General features: G+C 38.9%; 1 protein-coding gene across 7 annotated transcripts in view; it reads left to right on the plus strand.

Moving 5' to 3' along the window:
* Window positions 1-19,846, plus strand: part of MCM8 (minichromosome maintenance 8 homologous recombination repair factor) — a 65,909-nt gene that overhangs the window by 33,647 nt on the left and 12,416 nt on the right. For all 7 annotated transcript variants that reach the window (XM_023737548.1, XM_004383079.2, XM_023737549.1 and 4 more), the window contains 6 exons: window positions 4,131-4,282; window positions 4,512-4,707; window positions 9,677-9,707; window positions 10,468-10,608; window positions 12,433-12,574; window positions 19,196-19,391. In XM_023737548.1, the coding sequence (XP_023593316.1) occupies window positions 4,131-4,282; window positions 4,512-4,707; window positions 9,677-9,707; window positions 10,468-10,608; window positions 12,433-12,574; window positions 19,196-19,391 (858 nt within the window). The remainder of the gene's footprint in view (window positions 1-4,130; window positions 4,283-4,511; window positions 4,708-9,676; window positions 9,708-10,467; window positions 10,609-12,432; window positions 12,575-19,195; window positions 19,392-19,846) is intronic.

Genomic DNA, 19,846 nt, shown 5'->3' on the forward strand with positions numbered 1-19,846 from the left:
TGTGTGTGTGTGTCTGTGTGTGTGTGTGTGTGTGTGTGTGTGTGTGTGTGTGTGTGTGTAATCCTAAAAAACTTAACCCAGGGGAAAAGTGAGCTGACTGGCCACCAAGTACTGTCCTGGCTTCATCTCTCTTCTGCCCTGTAAAAACCAAGGACAACATATGTAATAATTACTGTACACCGTGCTAAGATCTTTACAGATACCCCATTTGATCTACACAAAATCCCTTCAGGGTTGTGGCCTTGTCCCTGTTTTATAAAAGAGGAAATATTTAAGACTTAAGTGTGATCATGTGCCCTGTGAGTGGTGAAGCCTGGTTTCCAGCCCACGTTGGTGAGACTTTCACCACTGAAGAGGGTGATGGGGGCCTCAGAGGTGCTGTGAGGTTCACAGCAGTGTATATGCAGAGACGTATCAGAATGATTTAATGTATCTGAACAGAATCTCTACATTGAGTTAAAAATAGCAGATGAGAAAATTTAAATATTTTAATTGAATTTGAATGATGATCTCCTAATATGAGGAAATCAAACTTAGCAATAAACTTTTGAGAAAGGGAGGTTATTTAAACTTTTTTTTTTTTAAATCTTTAAAAGTAATACTCAAAAACACTCGAGTTTATTTTAAATTAACGAGTTAGCTAAACAGTAAAATTTTGTCAATACGGAATTAGCTTACATAATTGTTTTCTTCTATGGCTAAAGGGACTTTTGCCCTAGAAGAAAGGTCTCCTTCCTGCTATCTGTAGTATATTTCTGTTTTTTTCTGAGGCTTGGTTGGGGTGGCCCTGGTGGATTAAATTCCCAGTTCTAGGAGTTATTCTGATGAGAATAATATGTGCAGAAATAGCTTGCTGAAAATATATTTTCACAGTGTTGATAACAAAAAATTTGAAACAGCCTAATCATCTAAAAAAAAAGATTGAAAGGATGGTGGTACCATAGATTATCATGTAGCCACTAAAGATAATGTTGCAGGAGAATATTTAAAAATGAAATAAAATTTTTTTTAAGAAGTCATTTTGCGAAAATGCTAGTTACATAATGTTATCTGCTATACATTCCTGAATTTTGTACACTCCTGGTGTTATTTTTATTTTTAAAAATAAAAAAATAAAAAAAACACTGGCAAGAAATACAAAAACATGTTGAGAGTGTGGTCTCTGGGAGGTGAGATTAGAATCATCGTTATTTTCTTCCTTCTGTTTGTCTGTTTTAAAACATTTCTAAATGGGACAGATCCATATTTTTTTAATGAGAAAAGTCTAAAAATCTAATTTATTAAAGTAAGATAATTTGAGCATGTTGTATCATTCTGAGACTTCTCTTTCTGCTGTGCTGGTTTTTGAGTGAGCACTGAGGGTGAGCGTGGTGAGTAACCACGGTTCAGGATTTGAAGTAGTACAGGTTGGTGGGATGCTAATACCTGGCTGGGACCTGAAAGGAACTGGGAGACTAATATAGATATATATTGAATTTATTCCAAACTTACTTTTTTAACATTCAGTGACTGTACTTACAATAATTATTTAAGCAGATAAAAGTTTTAATTAAAGTAAAAAAAAAAAAAAAAATCAAACCCGTTGCCGTCAAGTTGATTCCAACTCACAGCAACCCTATAGGACAGAGTAGAACTGCCCCATAGAGTTTCCAAGGAGCACCTGCTGGATTCGAACTGCCAACTTTTTGGTTAACAGCTATAGCACTTAACCACTATGCCACCAGGGTTTCCGTTAATTAAAGTAATACATGTATATGTTTTAAAAAATTGTATCAGTGTAGAGAGTCCTAGCTGCCTTATATATAAGGACAGATAACATTCTTGCATCTCTTTCTTCCTTCACTTCAGTGCATGCTCGCTACATCATGAGCTGAGGATGTTAGAGACTTAGTACTTGGTTTTAGTTCTCCCCCTTCCATCTCTAGACTTTTCTCCCCTGTGATATTACTTTTAAATTGCCAACATTTACCTTCTGTTTTCTAACCCTAATTGTCTATTATGTTTTGCTTATACATCTCGTCTAACAAAAACGATAAACAGCATTTACATCTTTATGATAATGTAAAGGTTGTTCAACACAGAACTACGTAAAGTGATCAGATGCGAAGAAAAGGAAATGTAATTTTTTGCCACTGGATTTTTTTGTTTTTTGGGTTTGCTTGTTTGTTTTTTTCCTTTGCCCCTTAATGGAAAATGATTTAAGCATTAAAGTCAAATGAACTATATTTTCTTATACTCCACTGGTTGTTCAGAATTTTCTCATGTTTTAGTGTGCTTCATGTTTGGATTGTAGCTTTGTTGTATAGCAGTTTATTTTTCCTAAGGTTTCTAAATGCTAATTTTACTTCTTAAAGTATGCCTCCACCATATCACCACAATTTTCCCTTCTCTCCTAAATACAGTGTGGGATACACGAAATCTACCTTAAAAAACAAAAACAAAAAAACCTTCCTGAGCTCTCCTTGAGTCTGGTTCAGTTGTTCTCCAGACCTGCAGTCCTGTTGTCATGCTGGAATTTTGCCTCATTGCACTACTGGGTTAGGCCCACTGTTTTCTTGAGCCTTGTTTTTCATTTTTGTAGATTCCTTCTTTGCTTTTCTAGTAAATTTTCCAGAAGTGCATGGGAAGTAAAACTTTCTGGGTCCTTGCATGTCTGAAAATATTTTTATTTTTTGTTCTTAGACTGGAGTAAGAGTTTGCCTGGCTATAGAATAGTACTATGTTCTAATTTTCCCTGTGGCCTGTACTATCTTGTCCTTTGCATCCAGTGATGTGGATGAGATGTCTGATGGAGGTCTTATTCTCATTCCTTTGAGAAGACGGGACTTTTCCCCTTCTTTGTAATCTTTTTATCCATGATGTTCTGAAACTTAATGAAGATGCATCCAGTTGTGTCATCATCCCGATTTTGTTCTAGATACTGTCTTTTACTCTAGAATATTTGACTATTTTCTCTTGTTTTTCTGTTTTCTCATTTTAGCAAAAGTCTGATGAAGAGTGAGAGATTATTTGGCATAGCTAGGATAGGTTTCCTTTGCTTTTTGTAGGTAGGATTTTTTTTCCTCACAAGGCCTCACCCCTGAATAAGAAAGTAGGGGTTTTGACTATCAGGTTTTGCTTTATGAATGTGGTTTGAATTAGGGTTTAGCCCCTCTGAAGAGGCTTTTTCCTCGCGCTCTAATATCCTTACTTGACACAGCTCTGCTCACAGGGCCGATGAGTCTATTTCCTTAAAACTGCTCTGGTTTTTGCCAGAGGGTAAAGCATCATGTCTTTGCTGAAATGCCATCATTCTTTCCCTACCCACCAGTCCACCCCTTTCCAGAAAAATTCTCAGCAGCTATTCCATGACTTGTCTTTATGTTGATTATCCTATTTTCTTCCATTTCTCCATTCCTGCTGACTTCAAGTTGGAAACCTCTCTAGGGCTCTGCTGAGAACATTGGCTCCCACTTCTCTTGTTAACCTTTTCCCTGTGTGTATTCTGGGCTTTATTTTGTTTTATGTATTAATACTTTTCCATTTACTGTCTTCTAAAATCTCATTAATCTCTCTCTTTTTAAAATTTATTTTGTTGTTGTTGAGAATATACACAGCAAAACATACACCAATTCAACTATTTCTACATGTACCATTCAGTGACATTGATTACATTGTTCAAGTTGTGCAACCATTCTCACCCTTCTTTTGAGTTGTTCCTCCCGCCTTAACATAAACTCACTGCGCCCTAGGGTTTCTACCTAATCTTTAGAGTTGCTTTTATCACTTTGATTCCATATAGATAGTTCTTGAAAGAGCAGAATGCTCAAGGCAGACATTTTTTACTAGTTTGGCTATCACTAATACCTCGTTTGCTAATGACACCTCTGCATGCCCCAGAACGTCTCTTCACTGTTTTAGTGACTATTATTTTGATGTGCATTTTGGAGGGAGGTAAGCAAATGCATGTGCTCATTCTGCCATCCTGAACTGGAAACCACTGAAGTAATTTTAGACGCACCATTGAACTCCCCCCGCCCCAGTCTGTTCTTTAGCTAACTCAGTACCACGTGGACCCTGAGTGGTTAGTATGTTGAAGAAATAACCCAAAGGCAGAAAGTGTCCTAACTGAATATTGTTGAACTTCTTAGAATCCAGGAGCTAATGTCTGATGATCACCGAGAAGCAGGTCGGATTCCCCGAACAATAGAATGTGAGCTTGTTCACGATCTTGTGGATAGCTGTGTCCCAGGAGACACAGTGACTATTACGGGAATTGTCAAAGTCTCCAATGCTGAAGAAGGTATAGCAGAACTCTTTTCCTCCTTTTGATTGTCCCTCAGTAATGATTTGTTTTTTAGATACTTCTGAATCTCCATCAATTTGGGGGGAATCCCTTGTTTCTTATATAAGATGAAACTTTCCTTTGAAATAAAGGTTTATTCATAGCTCACTGTGCCCTTCTTTTACTTTCTAGTGGAATCTTTGTAGGGAAAATAAAAATATTAATTTTATTGTATTTAAATTTACAGGCTCTCGAAATAAGAATGACAAATGCATGTTCCTTCTGTACATTGAAGCAAATTCTGTTAGCAATAGCAAAGGGCAGAAAACAAAGACTTCAGAGAGTGGGTCTAAGCATGGAACATTGATGGAGTTCTCACTTAAAGACCTTTATGCCATCCAAGAGATTCAAGCTGAAGAAAATCTGTTTAAGCTCATTGTCAAGTATGTATGAGGTTATCTACAGTTTTATTAAATATGTGCATGTCGGGATGTTCTTGGCTACAGGTAACAAAAAACTGAAGTGAGAATGGTTGGCAAACTACAATACACGAGTTAAATCCCCGTTTTTGTGCTGTCTGTGAACGAGGAATGGTTTTTACATGTTTAAATGGTGGGGAAAAAAATCAGAAGACTTTCATGACACATAAAATTATATGAAATTTAAATTTCAGTTTCGATTCATAAAGTTTTATTAGAAAGTGGCCATGCTGATTTGTTTGCATATTGTCTGTGACCAGTTTGTGCTACGATAGCAGAGTTGGGTAGTTGTTGATAGAAAACAGTGGTTCACAGATACTCACTATCTGGCACTTGACTGAGAAAGTTTGCTGACCTTGCTAACCAAAAGGTGGGCATTTTTAATCCACCAGCCGCTCCTGGGAAACCCTATGGGGCAGTTCTTCTCTGTCCTATAAGGTCGCTATGAGTCGGAATTGACTTGACGGCAACGGGTTTGGTTTTTTGGTTTGGTTGAAACAATAAGGAAAATTTACTATGTTGAAGATAATGACAGCACTCAATAGAAGAGTGAGGGGACAGTGAATTCCAAACCATTTCAGTTAGTTGTATGTAGGTTTTTTGTTTAATTTTAGAAAGCAAGAAAGGGATTCAGTTAGGAGTCTCTTTCAGTCAATATGTATTCATAATATTCTTAATTCCCATGTTATTATCATATAGTAGAGAAGGAAGAAGCAAATTAAAGAAGACGCATTTCTTTAGCTTTTAGGGGTTAAGAGCTTCTCTTTGTAAAAAAACCTAAATTATAATCCTGTTTCTGCCACATACTTCCAGTGTGATATTGGGCATGCTACTTAACTTCTCCCTGTTTTATCATCTTAAAATGGAAATAATAACTACCTTAGAGGGTTATTCTAAGGATTAAGTGAGATTTTGTAATGTACTTAACATAATTTCCAGAACAAGAGCCGTTGTTGCCCTTGAGTCGATTCTGATTCATAGCAGCTCTATAGTACAGAGTAGAACTGCCCCATAGGGTTTCCAAGGCTGTAAATCTTTACAGAAGCAGACTGCCACATCTGTCTCCCTCAGAGAGGCTGGTTGGATTGATCCATCAACTTTTTGGTTAACAGCCAAGTGCTTAACCATTGTGCCACCAGAGCTCCTTTTTACTTAACGTAATTGTTGTTAGGTGCCGTCAAGTTGGTTCTGACTCATAGCGACCCTGTGTACAACAGAACAAAACAGTACCAGGTCCTGTGCCATCCTCACAGTCGTTGCTATGTTGGAGCCCATTGCTGCAGCCACTGTGTCATTTCATCTCGTTGGGGATCTTCCACTTTTTCACTGACCCACTACTTAACCAAGTGTGATGTCCCTCTCCAGGGACATGGCCCTCCTGATAACATGTCCAAAGTATATGAGACGAAGTGTCGCCATCCTCACTTCTAAGAAGCATTCTAGCTGTACTTCTTCCAAGACAGATATGTTCGTTTTTCTGGCAGTCCATGGCATATTCAATATTCTTCACCAACACCGTAATTGAAAGGCATCAGTTCTTCAGTCTTCCTTATTCATTATCCAGCTTTCGAATGCATGAGGTTATTGAAAATACCACTTGTCTATCAGTTTGTCATACTGTGGTGACAAATGGTGCTGTTATTTTGATAATTTTTTTTTTTCATAATTTGAATAGGGGAAAATGAGAGATATGAGATGACACATGTCCCTACATTGAGAGGTAAAGAATTGAGAAGGTTTTGAAATTCATTGTAATAGAAATAGTGATCTTGTCATGTTTTTTTGTTAGGCTTAGGCTTTGGGCTCTAAAACTGACACTTTTGCTTTCTGCCTTTAATACGTTAATTGTTAATTAGCAGACTGAGTAAAATACCTCAAATAGTTCTTCAAGGGCTCTTTGTCCTTAAACTCTTAGAGATTTCCTTCTGAATTGATAGCCATTCAAATCCACCCAAAGAGAGGATTCTCCTGGCCAAGGTGGGGGTGTGATCTGTGAGCAAGTAACCAAGGAACAGCCTGCTTGAGGATCAGAACACTTCTTTGGTTGATTCCTTTGTTGTTGTTCTTGCTGCTGTTGTTGTCATCAAGTTGATTCTGACTCATGGTGACCTCATATGTTACAGAGTAGTACTGCTCCACAGGGTTTTCTTGGTTATAATCTTTATGGAAGCAGATTGCCAGGCCTTTCTTATGTGGTGCTGGTAGATGGGTTCAAGCTGTCAATTTACAAAAAATAAATTAATATGAAAACCTTGGGTTTTATTGCCATAGTTTTCTTTTGATTTCAGCATCAAAACTAGATACTTCATGGTCTTCCATTTGTTAATTCAGTAGGAACTGGCAAAGTAGGTGGGCTGCCTAGTTTGTAAAGTTTTATTGGCACACAGGTCCACCCATTCACTTACATGTTGTCTGTGACTACTTTCACACTACAAGTTAAATGGCTGTGATTGAGACTTTATGGTCTGCAAAGCCAAAAGTATTTACTTTCTGGCCCTTTAAGAAAAAGTTTGCCCACCCATGCTGAATGAACAATGGAGGACCATGAAAGGAGAAAGGAGAAGACAGTGGTAGGTTCTGTTTTAGTTTGGGTTCCCTCAGAAGCACAGACTAAGTCAATGATTTGACTCACTCGCCTATGCCAAGAAACTTGGAAGACAGCTACCTGGATAACCAACTGGAAGAGATCTATATTTGTGTCCATTCCAAAGAAGGGTGATCCAACAGAATGCAGAAATTATCGAACAATATCATTAATATCACATGCAAGTAAAATTCAAAATGGTTGCAGTAGTACATCGACAGGGAACAGCCAGAAATTCCAGCAGGATTTACAAGACGATGGGGAACGAGGAATATCATTGCTGATGTCAGATGGATCCTGGCTGAAAGCAGAGAATACCAGAAAGATATTTTCCTGTGTTTTAGTGACTATGCAAAGGCATTCGACTGTGTGGATCATAGCAAATTATGGATAACTTCGCAAAGAATGGGAATTCCAGACCACTTTAATTGTGCTCATATGGAACCTGTACATGGACCAAGAGGCAGTCGTTCGAACAGAACCAGGGGATACTGCGTGGTTTAAAGTCAGGAAAGATGTGTTGTAGGGTTGTATTCTTTTACCATACTTATTCAATCTGTATGCTGAGCAAATAATCGGAGATGAAGAACTATCTGAAGAAGGATGCCGCATCAGGATTGGAGAAAGACTCATTAACAACCTAGGATGTGTAATGACACAACCTTGCTTGTTGAAAGTGAAGAGGACTTGAATCACTTACTGATGAAGTTCAAAGAGCACAGCATCATGGTAAACAGAAAATATTGAAGTTGTCAAGGATTTCATTTTACTTGGATTCACAATCAACGCCCACGGAAGCAGCAGTCAGGAAATCAAACGAAGTATTGAATTAGGCAAATCTGCTGCAAAAAACCTCTGAAGTGTTAAAAAGCAAAGATGTCACCTTGAGGACTAAGGTGCACCTGACCCAAGCCATGGTATTTTCAGTCACCTCATGCATGTGAAAGCTGGACAATGACTAAGGAAGACTAAAGAACTGATGCCTCTGAATTATGGTGTTGGCAGAGAATATTGAACATACCATGGGCTACCAGAAAAACAAACACATCTGTATTGGAAGAAGTACAGCCAGAATGCTCCTTAGAAGTGAGGATGGCAAGACTTCTTCTCATGTACTTTGGACATGTTATCAAGAGGGACCAGTCCCTGGAGAAGGACATCATGCTTGGTAAAGTAGAGGGTCAGCGAAAAAGAGGAAGACCCTCCAGGAGATGAATTGACACAGTGGCTGCAACAGTGGGCTCAAGCATAACAGTGATTGTGAGGATGGTGCAGGATCGGGCACTGTTTTATTCTTTTGTACACAGGGTCACTATGAGTCAGAACCGACTTGACGGCACCTAACAAGTTTATGTGGGAGGCGATCCCGAAGCACTGGTAGGGAAGTGGGGAAGTGAGACAGAGAAGGGAAGGCAGTGTATGGTGCCTTAATGAGAACAGGTTACCACTAGCATTTGGTGTTTAATTGTCCTGAGGCCTCCAGGACACTAGACTGTGTAGGATTAGCCTTAGTATTTTTTCTATCTGAGACTGTCGATTTAGGTCTACTCCCAGGGATATTAAACGTCCCAGCACTTCCGACCTGACCAGCCTGCTTGCTGATGATGCTTCTGTTGCCATCTCAAGCCCTTAGGCAAACAGGCAGGTGCTTGGTAGGAAGCCAGCAGTGATTATGAAGGAAGGTGCTGAACAATGAGTGTCAGCGGGATATGGGTGGGACACCAACAGCCTCTGCAAGAGTCTGCAGATATTAGAAAGGGATCATGGGTCACATTATCATTCCTGATTGTATCTCTTCCATCCTGTACATTTCTGTTTGTTCAACTGATAAGTGTGACTGTATTTCTTTATATTCATAAGTGGTCTTATTTATTCTGACTCTTTGAACTGAACTGAAAAAATGAAAATTTTATCCCATTTAAAAATATTATGTACTCAGTTCACACTTTAGTCTCCTTTCAGTGGCTTGGCCTTGCAGGTCTAAAGATGTGTATTCAATAAAATACATTCAAATCCTGAAGTGAAAGACCATGATTATGATACATTTTAAAAGTTAGTTCTAGAAAAAGGTCAGAAGTGTATTTGGTTACTTTAAGATGCTTTACAAGAAGTATCCTGTCTCTGTTACAAAGGCACAGTTTTTAAAGTATTCTTCCCTTTACAGACTAAGAATTTTGAGAAATTTAGTGTTAGAATGAGCTTTCTTGAGTTTTTGAGGGGAGGCAATTTTTTTTCTTTTTTGAAGCTAAATAAAGCAAGTCAGTCAGATTATAGATATTATAAGGGATCAATGAAGTTTAAGTTGGAATTTGATTTTTTATTTTTAATAAGTTATATTCTATTTTTCAGCTCGCTTTGCCCTGTCATTTTTGGTCATGAAGTAAGTGTTTTATTTCATCTTTACTCAAAAATACATAACGTTGACAAAAATAACATGTAAAGACTTTACAATAATAAGTAATTTCTGTTGGCTAGTTATTCATATTTTAATATGAATCTTTATTCTCCATAAATGAATGGTATGGGAGACAAACTATAGCCCCCTGTAATAAAAAAAAATTCAAAAAAGCCAAAAACCAGTTGCTGTGGAGTCAGTTCTGACTCACTGTGACCTTGTGTGTGTCAGAGTAGAACTGTGCTCTGTAGGGTTTTTCAGTGGCTGATTTTTCAGAAATAGATCACTGAGCCTTTCTTCTGTGGCACCTCTGGGTGGATTTGAACCTCCTAACTTTCAGTTAGTGCCGAGTACATTAACCCTTTAGATCACCCAGAGACTCCTTTGTAATAAAAACGGCCTACCAATTAGATAGCAGTGGGTTTCCTTTAAAGTGACTCTGGACATTGAAAGTGTTAAAGCAGAAGCTAAAAAATTTCTCTTTTTTGTGGAGTGGATTCATGCCTTGAAAGTAGGTCTCAACTCAATGACTTACACGATGCCTCTCTGATTTTAATTTGTTCTCTAATTTTTGTTTATTAATTGTTTATATTATATAAGTTTACATTTTTAGACTTGAAACAAGAAGAAAGTGCACTCATGCTTCAAGAAAATAAAAGCCCCAAACAAATAAATTTTGTATACATAGGAGGAGTACCTCTTTTGAGTCATCTTTATATTTTTTTCCTTTTTTTTCACACTCAAGCTTGTCAAAGCAGGTTTGACATTAGCACTCTTCGGAGGAAGCCAGAAATATGCAGATGACAAAAACAGAATGCCAATTCGAGGAGACCCACACATCCTTGTTGTTGGAGATCCGGGCTTGGGAAAGAGTCAGATGCTACAAGTAGGAAATCAGTCATTTAGTATTTGACCTTTTGCTTATAAAATGCATGAATGATTCACAAGAGAATTTTCTCAAAGCATGTAGTATTTGTGTTCCAGAAGATAGTTTGTCTGGTGGTATGAGTGAACTCTGGGGTCTATGTGAGTGTTATTTTATAACTTGTATCTGACCGTATTTTCAAACCAAGTCAGTCTGCCTGTGACTGCACAGGCATGCTGGTGTGTTGAGACACCAACTGTTGTGAAACATTAACCATTTTCCTAACCCCTACTCCCCCCTCCCCTTTTTTTTGTATGTAGCCTTGCTTTACTAGTCTTTATTGTTGCAACATGATCTCACCTATGAACAGAATAGTTCAAGGAAGTAAAAGCAGAGTTGCCCCAGTTTCCCTTCCGGCAACTACATGCTATACTGGGTGTTAGGTGGGATCTGACAGAGACCTGTCCTTATCTACCTCTGCTGCTTCTCTCCGAGTCCAAAGCAAGGCAACTGACTGTGACCAGTCAGTTGTTGGTCCCCAAAAACATTCTGTCTCTTCCATTCAGAATTTGGTGGTTATCCCCTACAAAGCTTATGATGGCCTCAAAAGGTGCTACTTGTTGGAATATGTGTAGTTTCTTATGACAGAGTGACAGCTTTTGGCAAACCAGCCTTAATGTCAGTTCTAAGAATGTGCATTCTCCCCTCTGCCCTTGTTGAAAAATATGACCTCCAGACCAGGGGCTCCCTGGCCCTTTGTAGTCCTGATGGCTGCTGAATCATTTGTTCAGGAGTTATGAACTCTGACTGCATATCAAAATCATCTTTGGAGCTCTTTGAAAATACTGTAGCCTGCCCCCAAATCCACTGCCATCGAGTCGATTCTGACTTATAGCGACCCCTTAGGGTTTCCAAGGCTATAAATCTTTATGGAAGCAGCCTGCCACGGAGCGGCTGGTGGATTCGAACCACTGATGTTTTGGTTGGCAGCTGAGTGCTTTAACCACTGCACCACCAGGGCTCCTTTGGCCTGCCCCAGGCCAACTGAATTAAGAGTCTCCAGGTTAGGGCCTTATTGTCTGTAGGCATATAATCCTCCACAGGTGATTGTGATGTGCAGCCAGGCCTGAGAACTGCTTTGCTTTTACGAATTATATTACAAACTCCCTGTCCTTTGTGTTAGAGTCAGCCTTTATTCCTGTGTTTAGCCAGTCTTCACTTCTGTTCCTAATCTGACATTTAATCCGTGTGTCGTTGTTTTTGGTCAGTTGGGTCTATCTTTTTTTTTCCCCCCTTTAATTCAAATTCTGTTCTAACTAAGCACTTGCTCAGAAGCCTAACAACACTTGAGGCAGAGAGTATAGTTATAGGGTAAAACAGTTGATGATGAAAATGAAGAGGACACTTAGTCAGAATATGCAGGAAAATATGGCTGTGGGGCTCTGAATTGTCACAGGTTTATTTTCTGTCTTTTGTAGCATTGTATGTGTGTGTTTGTGTAACTTTTTAATTAGTGTATTACAGATGGAAGTCCGGTTTACTCCTAGTGTGTCTTATTATATTACTGAGCCATTTTATTACTAGATGTTTAAAGACGCATTGGAGCTTTAGAAGTTAAAATGGATGCTTAATGTTTTTCTGTTTGAACTCTCCATGGGCCTCAGTTTCCACATTGGTAAATGGGGATGTGCTGATACCTTCTTCTTACAGTGGTTTAAGATTGATTATATAGTAAAGCTCTTACACCAATACCTGGAATGTAGCTAACATTTGTTGAGCAATTACTATTAGCCATTATTTCCTTTTTGCTTTGGATGATTCTGTTAAACTTTTTTTTTTTTTAAGGCAGCGTGCAACGTTGCTCCACGTGGCGTATATGTTTGTGGTAACACCACTACCACCTCTGGTCTGACTGTGACTCTTTCAAAAGACAGTTCCTCTGGAGATTTTACTTTGGAAGCTGGTGCCCTGGTACTTGGTGATCAAGGTGAGAGACAAAGGGAATAATAATAATCCATGATTTTGAGACGTTTTTGTTGTTGTATAAAGCCCTTTCCTTTTCACTTCATTTCTTTACATTTGATTCAAGAGGCATTTGGACAGCACTATCCTAAGCAATGAATTGGTAATAAGTGTCAGGAGCCCTGGTGGCACAGTGGTTAAGAGCTTGGCTGCTAACCAAACGGTCGGCAGTTCGAATCTACCAGCTGCTCCTTGGAAACCCTATGGGGCAGTTCTACCGTGTCCTGTAGGGTTGCTGTGAGTCAGAATTGACTCGATGGCAGCAGGTTTGGTTTTCTTTTTGGTCAGGAATAATAACAGGAAGTATACCACTATCATTTTTATTTATACTGCAGAATTGAAACTGGTGCTTAATATCATTCATTTCCAGAATCTTACAGCAGATACAATTATACATAAAAATTAATTAGGTAAAAGAGGTATAGATTCCTACACTTCCCATTTCACACCACTTATCACATTTGTGATCATTTGTTTTAAAGCTTTATGTTAAACTCCCTGTGGGGTGGGATTTGTTTATCTTGACTGCCATATTCCCATCGCCTAGCACAGAGGTATACTTCTTGAATGTATTATTATTATTTTGCTTAGAATAGTTCTAGATACCTTGGAATTGAAAAGAAGGTGAATGTTATTCTTAGCGCTCAGAGGACTTTTCAGTGAGAGTTTAGATCTGTAACTTTACTAGGATTTTAGTAGTAGTTTAGAATTTGTAAGCCTTTGCTGTATTTTAACCCATTTCATCAGGTTTTTTGGGGGGAGGGATTTGATTGATAGTTTATAAAGAAATCCAGTTGGAAAGCTCAGCAAGAAGGAATATCCACATTGGGTTTTGCTACCTAAGTTTCTTTTTGTGATGCTTTAACCCTATTAGGAAAACATGTTCTTGTGCCTTTGTTAGGCACTGCTCAGATTCTAGTCAAATTAAGATCATTTATTCATTCCCATTTGCCAGTGACCTCTACATTTCTAAATCCCTGTTGGCCACATTAAACAATTGATCACTCTTGCCCTTTTGAAACATTTTCTCTCCTTGGTTTCCAGGACACCACACCCTTTTGGTTTTCTTTTTAACTTCACTCACTAGATAACTTCATCCTTCTCAGTCTTTACTGGTTCTTCATCTCCCTAATCTCTTAACTGACTGGTACCTCAGGGTACATAGTTCTTGGACTTTTTGTCTTCTAGGTCTACCTACCTTCTTGGTGATCTTACATAGTCTCATGGCCTTACCTTCCTATATGCTCAAAATTCTGAAATTTGTATTCCCAGCTTGTACTGTATTTTTATGCAAATAACACATGCATTACACATTTTTCTTGCCAACAGCTACGCCACTGTTTTACTGTATCTTTTTTTGCAAATAATACTCCCACGTAAATAATGAACCCACACATACAACACACAGAAATGATAAAATTAAGTAAAACCGTTCTGGCATAGCAGTTGGCAAAAAACGTATACCGAGCACGTTATTTGCATAAAAATATGGTACTTCTCCCCTGAACTCTGAGCACATATTTCTTACTGCCTACATAGTATCTCTACTTACATAGCTAATAAGTTTCCGAAACTTAACATGTCCAGAACCAAAATCTCGATCTTCCTCTTAAACTTGTTGTTTTTGCAGTCTTCCCCATCTCAGTAAATGATAACTCCATCCTTCTATTTGCTCAGGCCAGAAAATTGGGTGTCATCTTTGACTTTTTCTCATACCCCACATCCAGTCTGTCAGCAAGCCTTGTTTGGCCCTACCTTCAAAATATATCCAGTATCCAGCCACTTCTACCACCCTAGTCCAATCTACCATCATCTCTGGCATGGTTTATCACTGTGATCTCCTAATTCACATGCCTGTAACCAGCCTTTCCCACTCCTGTCTGTTTTTAACACAGCAGAGTAATTCCATTAAAAACTTAAATCGTGTTTTTCTGCTCAAAACCTTCCAGTGGCTCCTTGTCTTACTCAGTGAAAGCCGCATTCTTGATAAGGGCCAAAGCCGTTTACATTCTGGCCCTTTATCACATCTCTTTTGCTTCATCACCTGCTACTTCCCCCTTGTTTCCTCTTCTCCAGTGACACTGGCCTCATAGAGCCTTGGACACTAGTAAGCACCCCAGACACATTCCTGCCTTAGGGCCTTTGTGCTTGTTATTCCCTCTGCCTGCAATGTTCTTCCTCCAGATAAGTCTACAAGGCTTGTTCCCTTTACTCCTTCAAGTCTTCGCTCAAATGTCATGACCCCAGTGAGGTCTTCCCTAAACACCATATTTTAAATTGTAACTCCTCTTCCCCCAGCAGACCCTATTTTTCGTAGCCCACTCTACTTTTTCTTCCCATAGCTCTTATCACCTCATCATATACTGTGTGGATTACTTTTTCTTTATTGTCTGCCTCCCTTCTACCAGGTAGAATGTAAGCTTCACAGGGCAAGGAATTCTGGCTGTTTCATTCAGTGCTATATCCTACACACCTAGAACGTAGTACCTGGTACATAGAAAGTAGTCAATAAATACTTGCTGAATGAATAAATTCAATAAACAGTTATCTGGTTGTCACACAACTCATTAAAAGTGGAGGATTTTGCTAAGTTACTGGATGAAGAAAATATACAAATAAAAGAGACAATGCTCATTGTTAAACTGTCAAACTATCAAACTTTTCATCAGTTAGAAGTTGAAGATGACTTGGAGGTTTAGCTATACAGACAGCTAATGGGACTTAAGATGCAGAATGTTAGAAGAGCCCAGTGCCATCTCTTCCGGTAGGTAAGCAGGGTACTATGATGGTAAAAGTAGCACTGTTAAAATGCAAAGGAATTATTGGGAGGTGGGGAGGGAAGGGCAATAAGATTTACCAGTTGTAGCCTAACTAGAAAAAGAGTTTAACATTTGCAAAATTTAAACTTTTTACCATAATACCAGGAATCAGCAGACTATGGCACACAAACAAAAATATGCAACAGACCATATGTAGCCTGCAAAGCCTAAAATATTTACTTTTGACTTTTTGTGGTAAAAGTTTATCAGCTCCTGCTTTAAACTTTGAAAGTGGCAGCCAAAGGAAGAAGCAGCCTGACTTTATTCCTACCCTGTCCCACCTCTCAGGAATTATACTAGTAATCTTGAGAATTTCCAATAATACCTTCAGCTCCTAAGAGGCATGGGTTAATAAAGTGACAGGCAACCCAGAGAAACATCAAGATAAACCTTCGAGGACACCACTGCCAGGATCTCAGCAGAGTAGGAAAGGCTGGCCAAGTACCAGACCTTAACATTGAACAGCAAGAACAGGCTAAAGCCCGGGCATCTCCTGCTGTGAACATGGAGCACGTTCCCAACTAAGTGGATTGAACCATTTCAGAAGCTGCTGTTGTTATTAGGTGCCATCGAGTTGGTTCTGACTCAAAGTGACCCTGTGCACAATGGAACAAAACACTGCCCAGTCCTGCGCCATCCTGACAATCACTGTTATAGTTAAGCCCATTGTTGCGGGCACCGTGTCAGTCCATCTCATTGAGGGTCTTCCTCTTTTTCCCTGACCTTCTGCTTTACCAAGCATTATGCCCATCTCCAGGGACTGATCTCTCCTGATAACATGTCCAAAGTATGTGACACAAAGTCTCGCCATCCTTGCTTCTAAGGAGCATTCTGGTTGTACTTCTCCCAAGACAGATTTATTCATTCTTCCGGCAGTTCATGACGTATTCAGTATACTTTGCCAGTGCCATAATTGAAAGGTGACAGTTATTTAGTCTTCCTTATTCATTGCCCAGCGTTCATATGCATGAGGCGATTGAAAACACCATGGCTTGGGTCAGGCACACCTTAGTCCTCAAAGTGACATCTTTGCTTTTTAACACTATAAAGAGGTCTCTTGCAACAGATTTGCCCAGTGCAATGCATCATTTGATTTCTTGACTGCTGCTTCCATGGGTGGTAATTGTGGATCCAAGTAAAATGAAATCCTTGACAACTTCAGTCTTTTCTCCATTTATCATGATGTCGTTTACTGGTCCAGTTGTGAGGATTTTTGTTTTCTTTATTTTGAAGTATAATCCATACTGGAGACTGTAGTCTTTGAGCTTCATCAGTAAGTGCTTGAAGTTCTCTTCACTGTCATCTGCATATTGCAGGTTGTTAATGAGTCTTCCTCCAGTCTTGATGCCCCGTTCTTCTTCTTATAGTCCAGCTTCTCAGAGTATTTGCTCAGTATACAGATTAAAGAAGTATGGTGAAAGGATATGACCCTGACGCACACTTTTCCTGACTGTAAACCATGCAGTATCCCCCTTGTTCCGTTTGAACAACTACCTCTTCCTTGATCTATGTACAGGTTCCTCGTAAGCACAATTAAGTGTTCTGGAATTCCCATTCTTCGCAGTGTTATCCATAATTTGTTATGATCCACACAGTCAAATGCCTTTGCATAATCAGTAAAACATAGATGAACATCTTTCTGACATTCTCTGCTTTCAGCCGGGATCCATCTGACATCAGCAATGATACCCCTCATACCATATCCTCTTCTGAATCCAGCTTGAATTTCTGGCAGTTCCCTGTCAGTGTACTCCTGCAACCACTTTTGAATGATCTTCAGCAAAATTTTACTTGTGTGTGATATTAATGATATTGTTCGATAATTTCTGCATTCAGTTGGGTCACCTTTGTTTGGAATAGGCATAGGCATAAACATGGATCTTTTCCAATTGGTTGGCCAGGTAGCTGTCTTCCAAATTTCTTGGCATAGACGAGTGAGCACCTTCAGTGCTGCATCTGTTTGTTGAAACATCACAATTGGTATTCTGTAAATTCCTGGAGGCTTTTTTTTTCCACCAATGCCTTCAGTGCAGCTTAAACTTCTTCCTTCAATACCATCAGTTCTTGTTCATATGCCACCTCCTGAAATGGTTGAATGTTGACCAGTTCTTTTTGGTATAGTGACTCTATTTCTTCCATCTTCTTTGATTCTTCCTGTGTTGTTCAGTATTTTCCCTGTAGAATCCTTCAATATTGCAACTCGAGGCTTGAATTTTTCTTCAGTTCTTTCAGCTTGAGATACACTGAAGCTGTTCTCTTTTGGTTTTCTAATTCCAGGTCTTTGCATATTTCATTATACTACTTTACTTTGTTTTCTTGAGCTGCCCTTTGAAATCTCCTGTTCATCTCTTTTACTTCATCATTTCTTCCATTCGCTTTAGCAGCTCTACGTTCAAGAGCAAGTTTCAGAGTCTCTTCTGACATCCATTTTGGTCTTTTCTTTCTTTCCTGTCTTTGTAATGACCTTTTGCTTTCTTCATGTATGATGTCCTTCTACAACTCGTCTGGTCTTCAGTGGTTAGTGTTCAATGTGTGAAATCTGTTATTGAGATGGTGTCTAAATTCAGGTGGGATATACTGAAGGTCGTATTTTGACTCTCACAGACTTGTTTTAATTTTCTTCACCTTCAACTTGAACTTGTATATGATCCACGTGTTGCTATTTATGTTGCTGAAAAAAGGTATTTGCAATAAATAAGTTGTTGGTCTTGCAGAATTCTGTCATGTGTCGTTTGTTATCACCAAGGCCATATTTTCCAGCTGCTGATCCTCTTTGCTTCCAACTTTCACATTCCAATCACCAGTAATTATCAATGCAACTTGATTGCATGTTTGATCAATTTCAAACTGCAGAAGTTGGTGAAAATCTTCAATTTCTTCATCTTTTGCATTTGTGGTTGGTACATAAATTTGAATAAAAGTCGTATTAACTGTTCTTCATTGTAGGCATGTGGATATTATCACCTCCTGACTGTACAGCCCATGCATTTCTTCCCAAATCCTGCTGCTCTGCTGTCCCCAAAAGACCCAGCTCAAACAGCACCGTTTTCTTGAAACTTTTCCAGATGATGCTTCCTCCTTTAACCTCCCCTCCCATAATCTGTCTTATATAATTCTCCCTATCTCTTACAGTTTTTGAAATATGCTGTCTTGAATGTGTATTTATCTTACTTCATCTATTGGAATTTCAGACTTAAATGTTTTGAAGGTCACTTTCGTATCTTATTCATTTTTGGAACCCTCACAACATAGTCTGTGGGAGAAAGATGTGGCAGTCTGCTTCCATAAAGATTACAGCCTTGGAAAAACCCTAGGGGACAGTTCTGCTCTGTCCTGTAGGGTCACTATGAGTTGAAAACGACTTGATGGCAGTAGATTCATGACATAGTGCCTTGCCTATGGAAATGCTAAATGAATAAATATATAAAAATTTGTTAAGTAAAACAAGTATTTTATCACAAGCAGTAATTCAGGTCAGTGGTTTAAACCCACCAGCCACTCCACGGATGAAAGACATGGCAGTTGGCTTCCATAAAGATTCATAGCCTTGGAAACCCTGTTGGGCAGTTCTACTCTGTCTTGTAGCATCTCTGTGAGTCGGAATCGACTTGATGGCAATGAGTTTTGATTTTGGTATGGCATTTTATAATTTTAACTGCTGGAGAAAAATGGAAATGATTCTTTACTATAGGACAGTTTCCATTCTGTGAAATTTGGAAATGGACCAAAGGAAAATTTTTTGTTTGTATACTTTATTGTGATTGTAGGTATCTGTGGAATAGATGAATTTGATAAGATGGGGAATCAACATCAAGCCTTGTTAGAAGCCATGGAACAGCAAAGTATTAGCCTTGCCAAGGCTGGAGTGGTTTGTAGCCTCCCTGCAAGAACTTCCATTATTGCTGCTGCAAACCCAGTTGGAGGACATTACAATAAAGCTAAAACAGTTTCTGAGAATTTAAAGTAAGTCTCTTCAAATATTTATACCTTTAATATATTGAGCCCCTATAAATCAATAAGAAAAAGATAAGACGTAGATGTTCAGTTCACAGAAGTTACAAGTATCCATTAAATGTACAAAAATATGCTTAAACACTACAAAAAACAGTGAAGTACCACTGATATCTACCAGACTGACAAACATTCTAAATATTAATAATCATTGTTGGCAAAGGGATGGAGAAATGGGTTCTCACATATCCTGTTCAGCATTTTGAATGACAATTTGAGGTGTTTATCACAATTTTAATAAGGACCTCTGGTGGCACAGTGGTTAAGTGCTCGGCTGCTAACAAAAGGTCAGCTGTTCAAACCCACCAGCCGCTCCATAGGAGAAAGATGTGGCAGTCTGCTTCCATAAAGATTTACAGCCTTGGAAACCCTATGGGGCAGTTCTACTGTGTCCTATAGGGTCACTA

Source organism: Trichechus manatus, unplaced genomic scaffold (assembly GCF_000243295.1).
Source record: "Trichechus manatus latirostris isolate Lorelei unplaced genomic scaffold, TriManLat1.0 scaffold00104, whole genome shotgun sequence".
Lineage (NCBI taxonomy): Eukaryota > Metazoa > Chordata > Mammalia > Sirenia > Trichechidae > Trichechus > Trichechus manatus.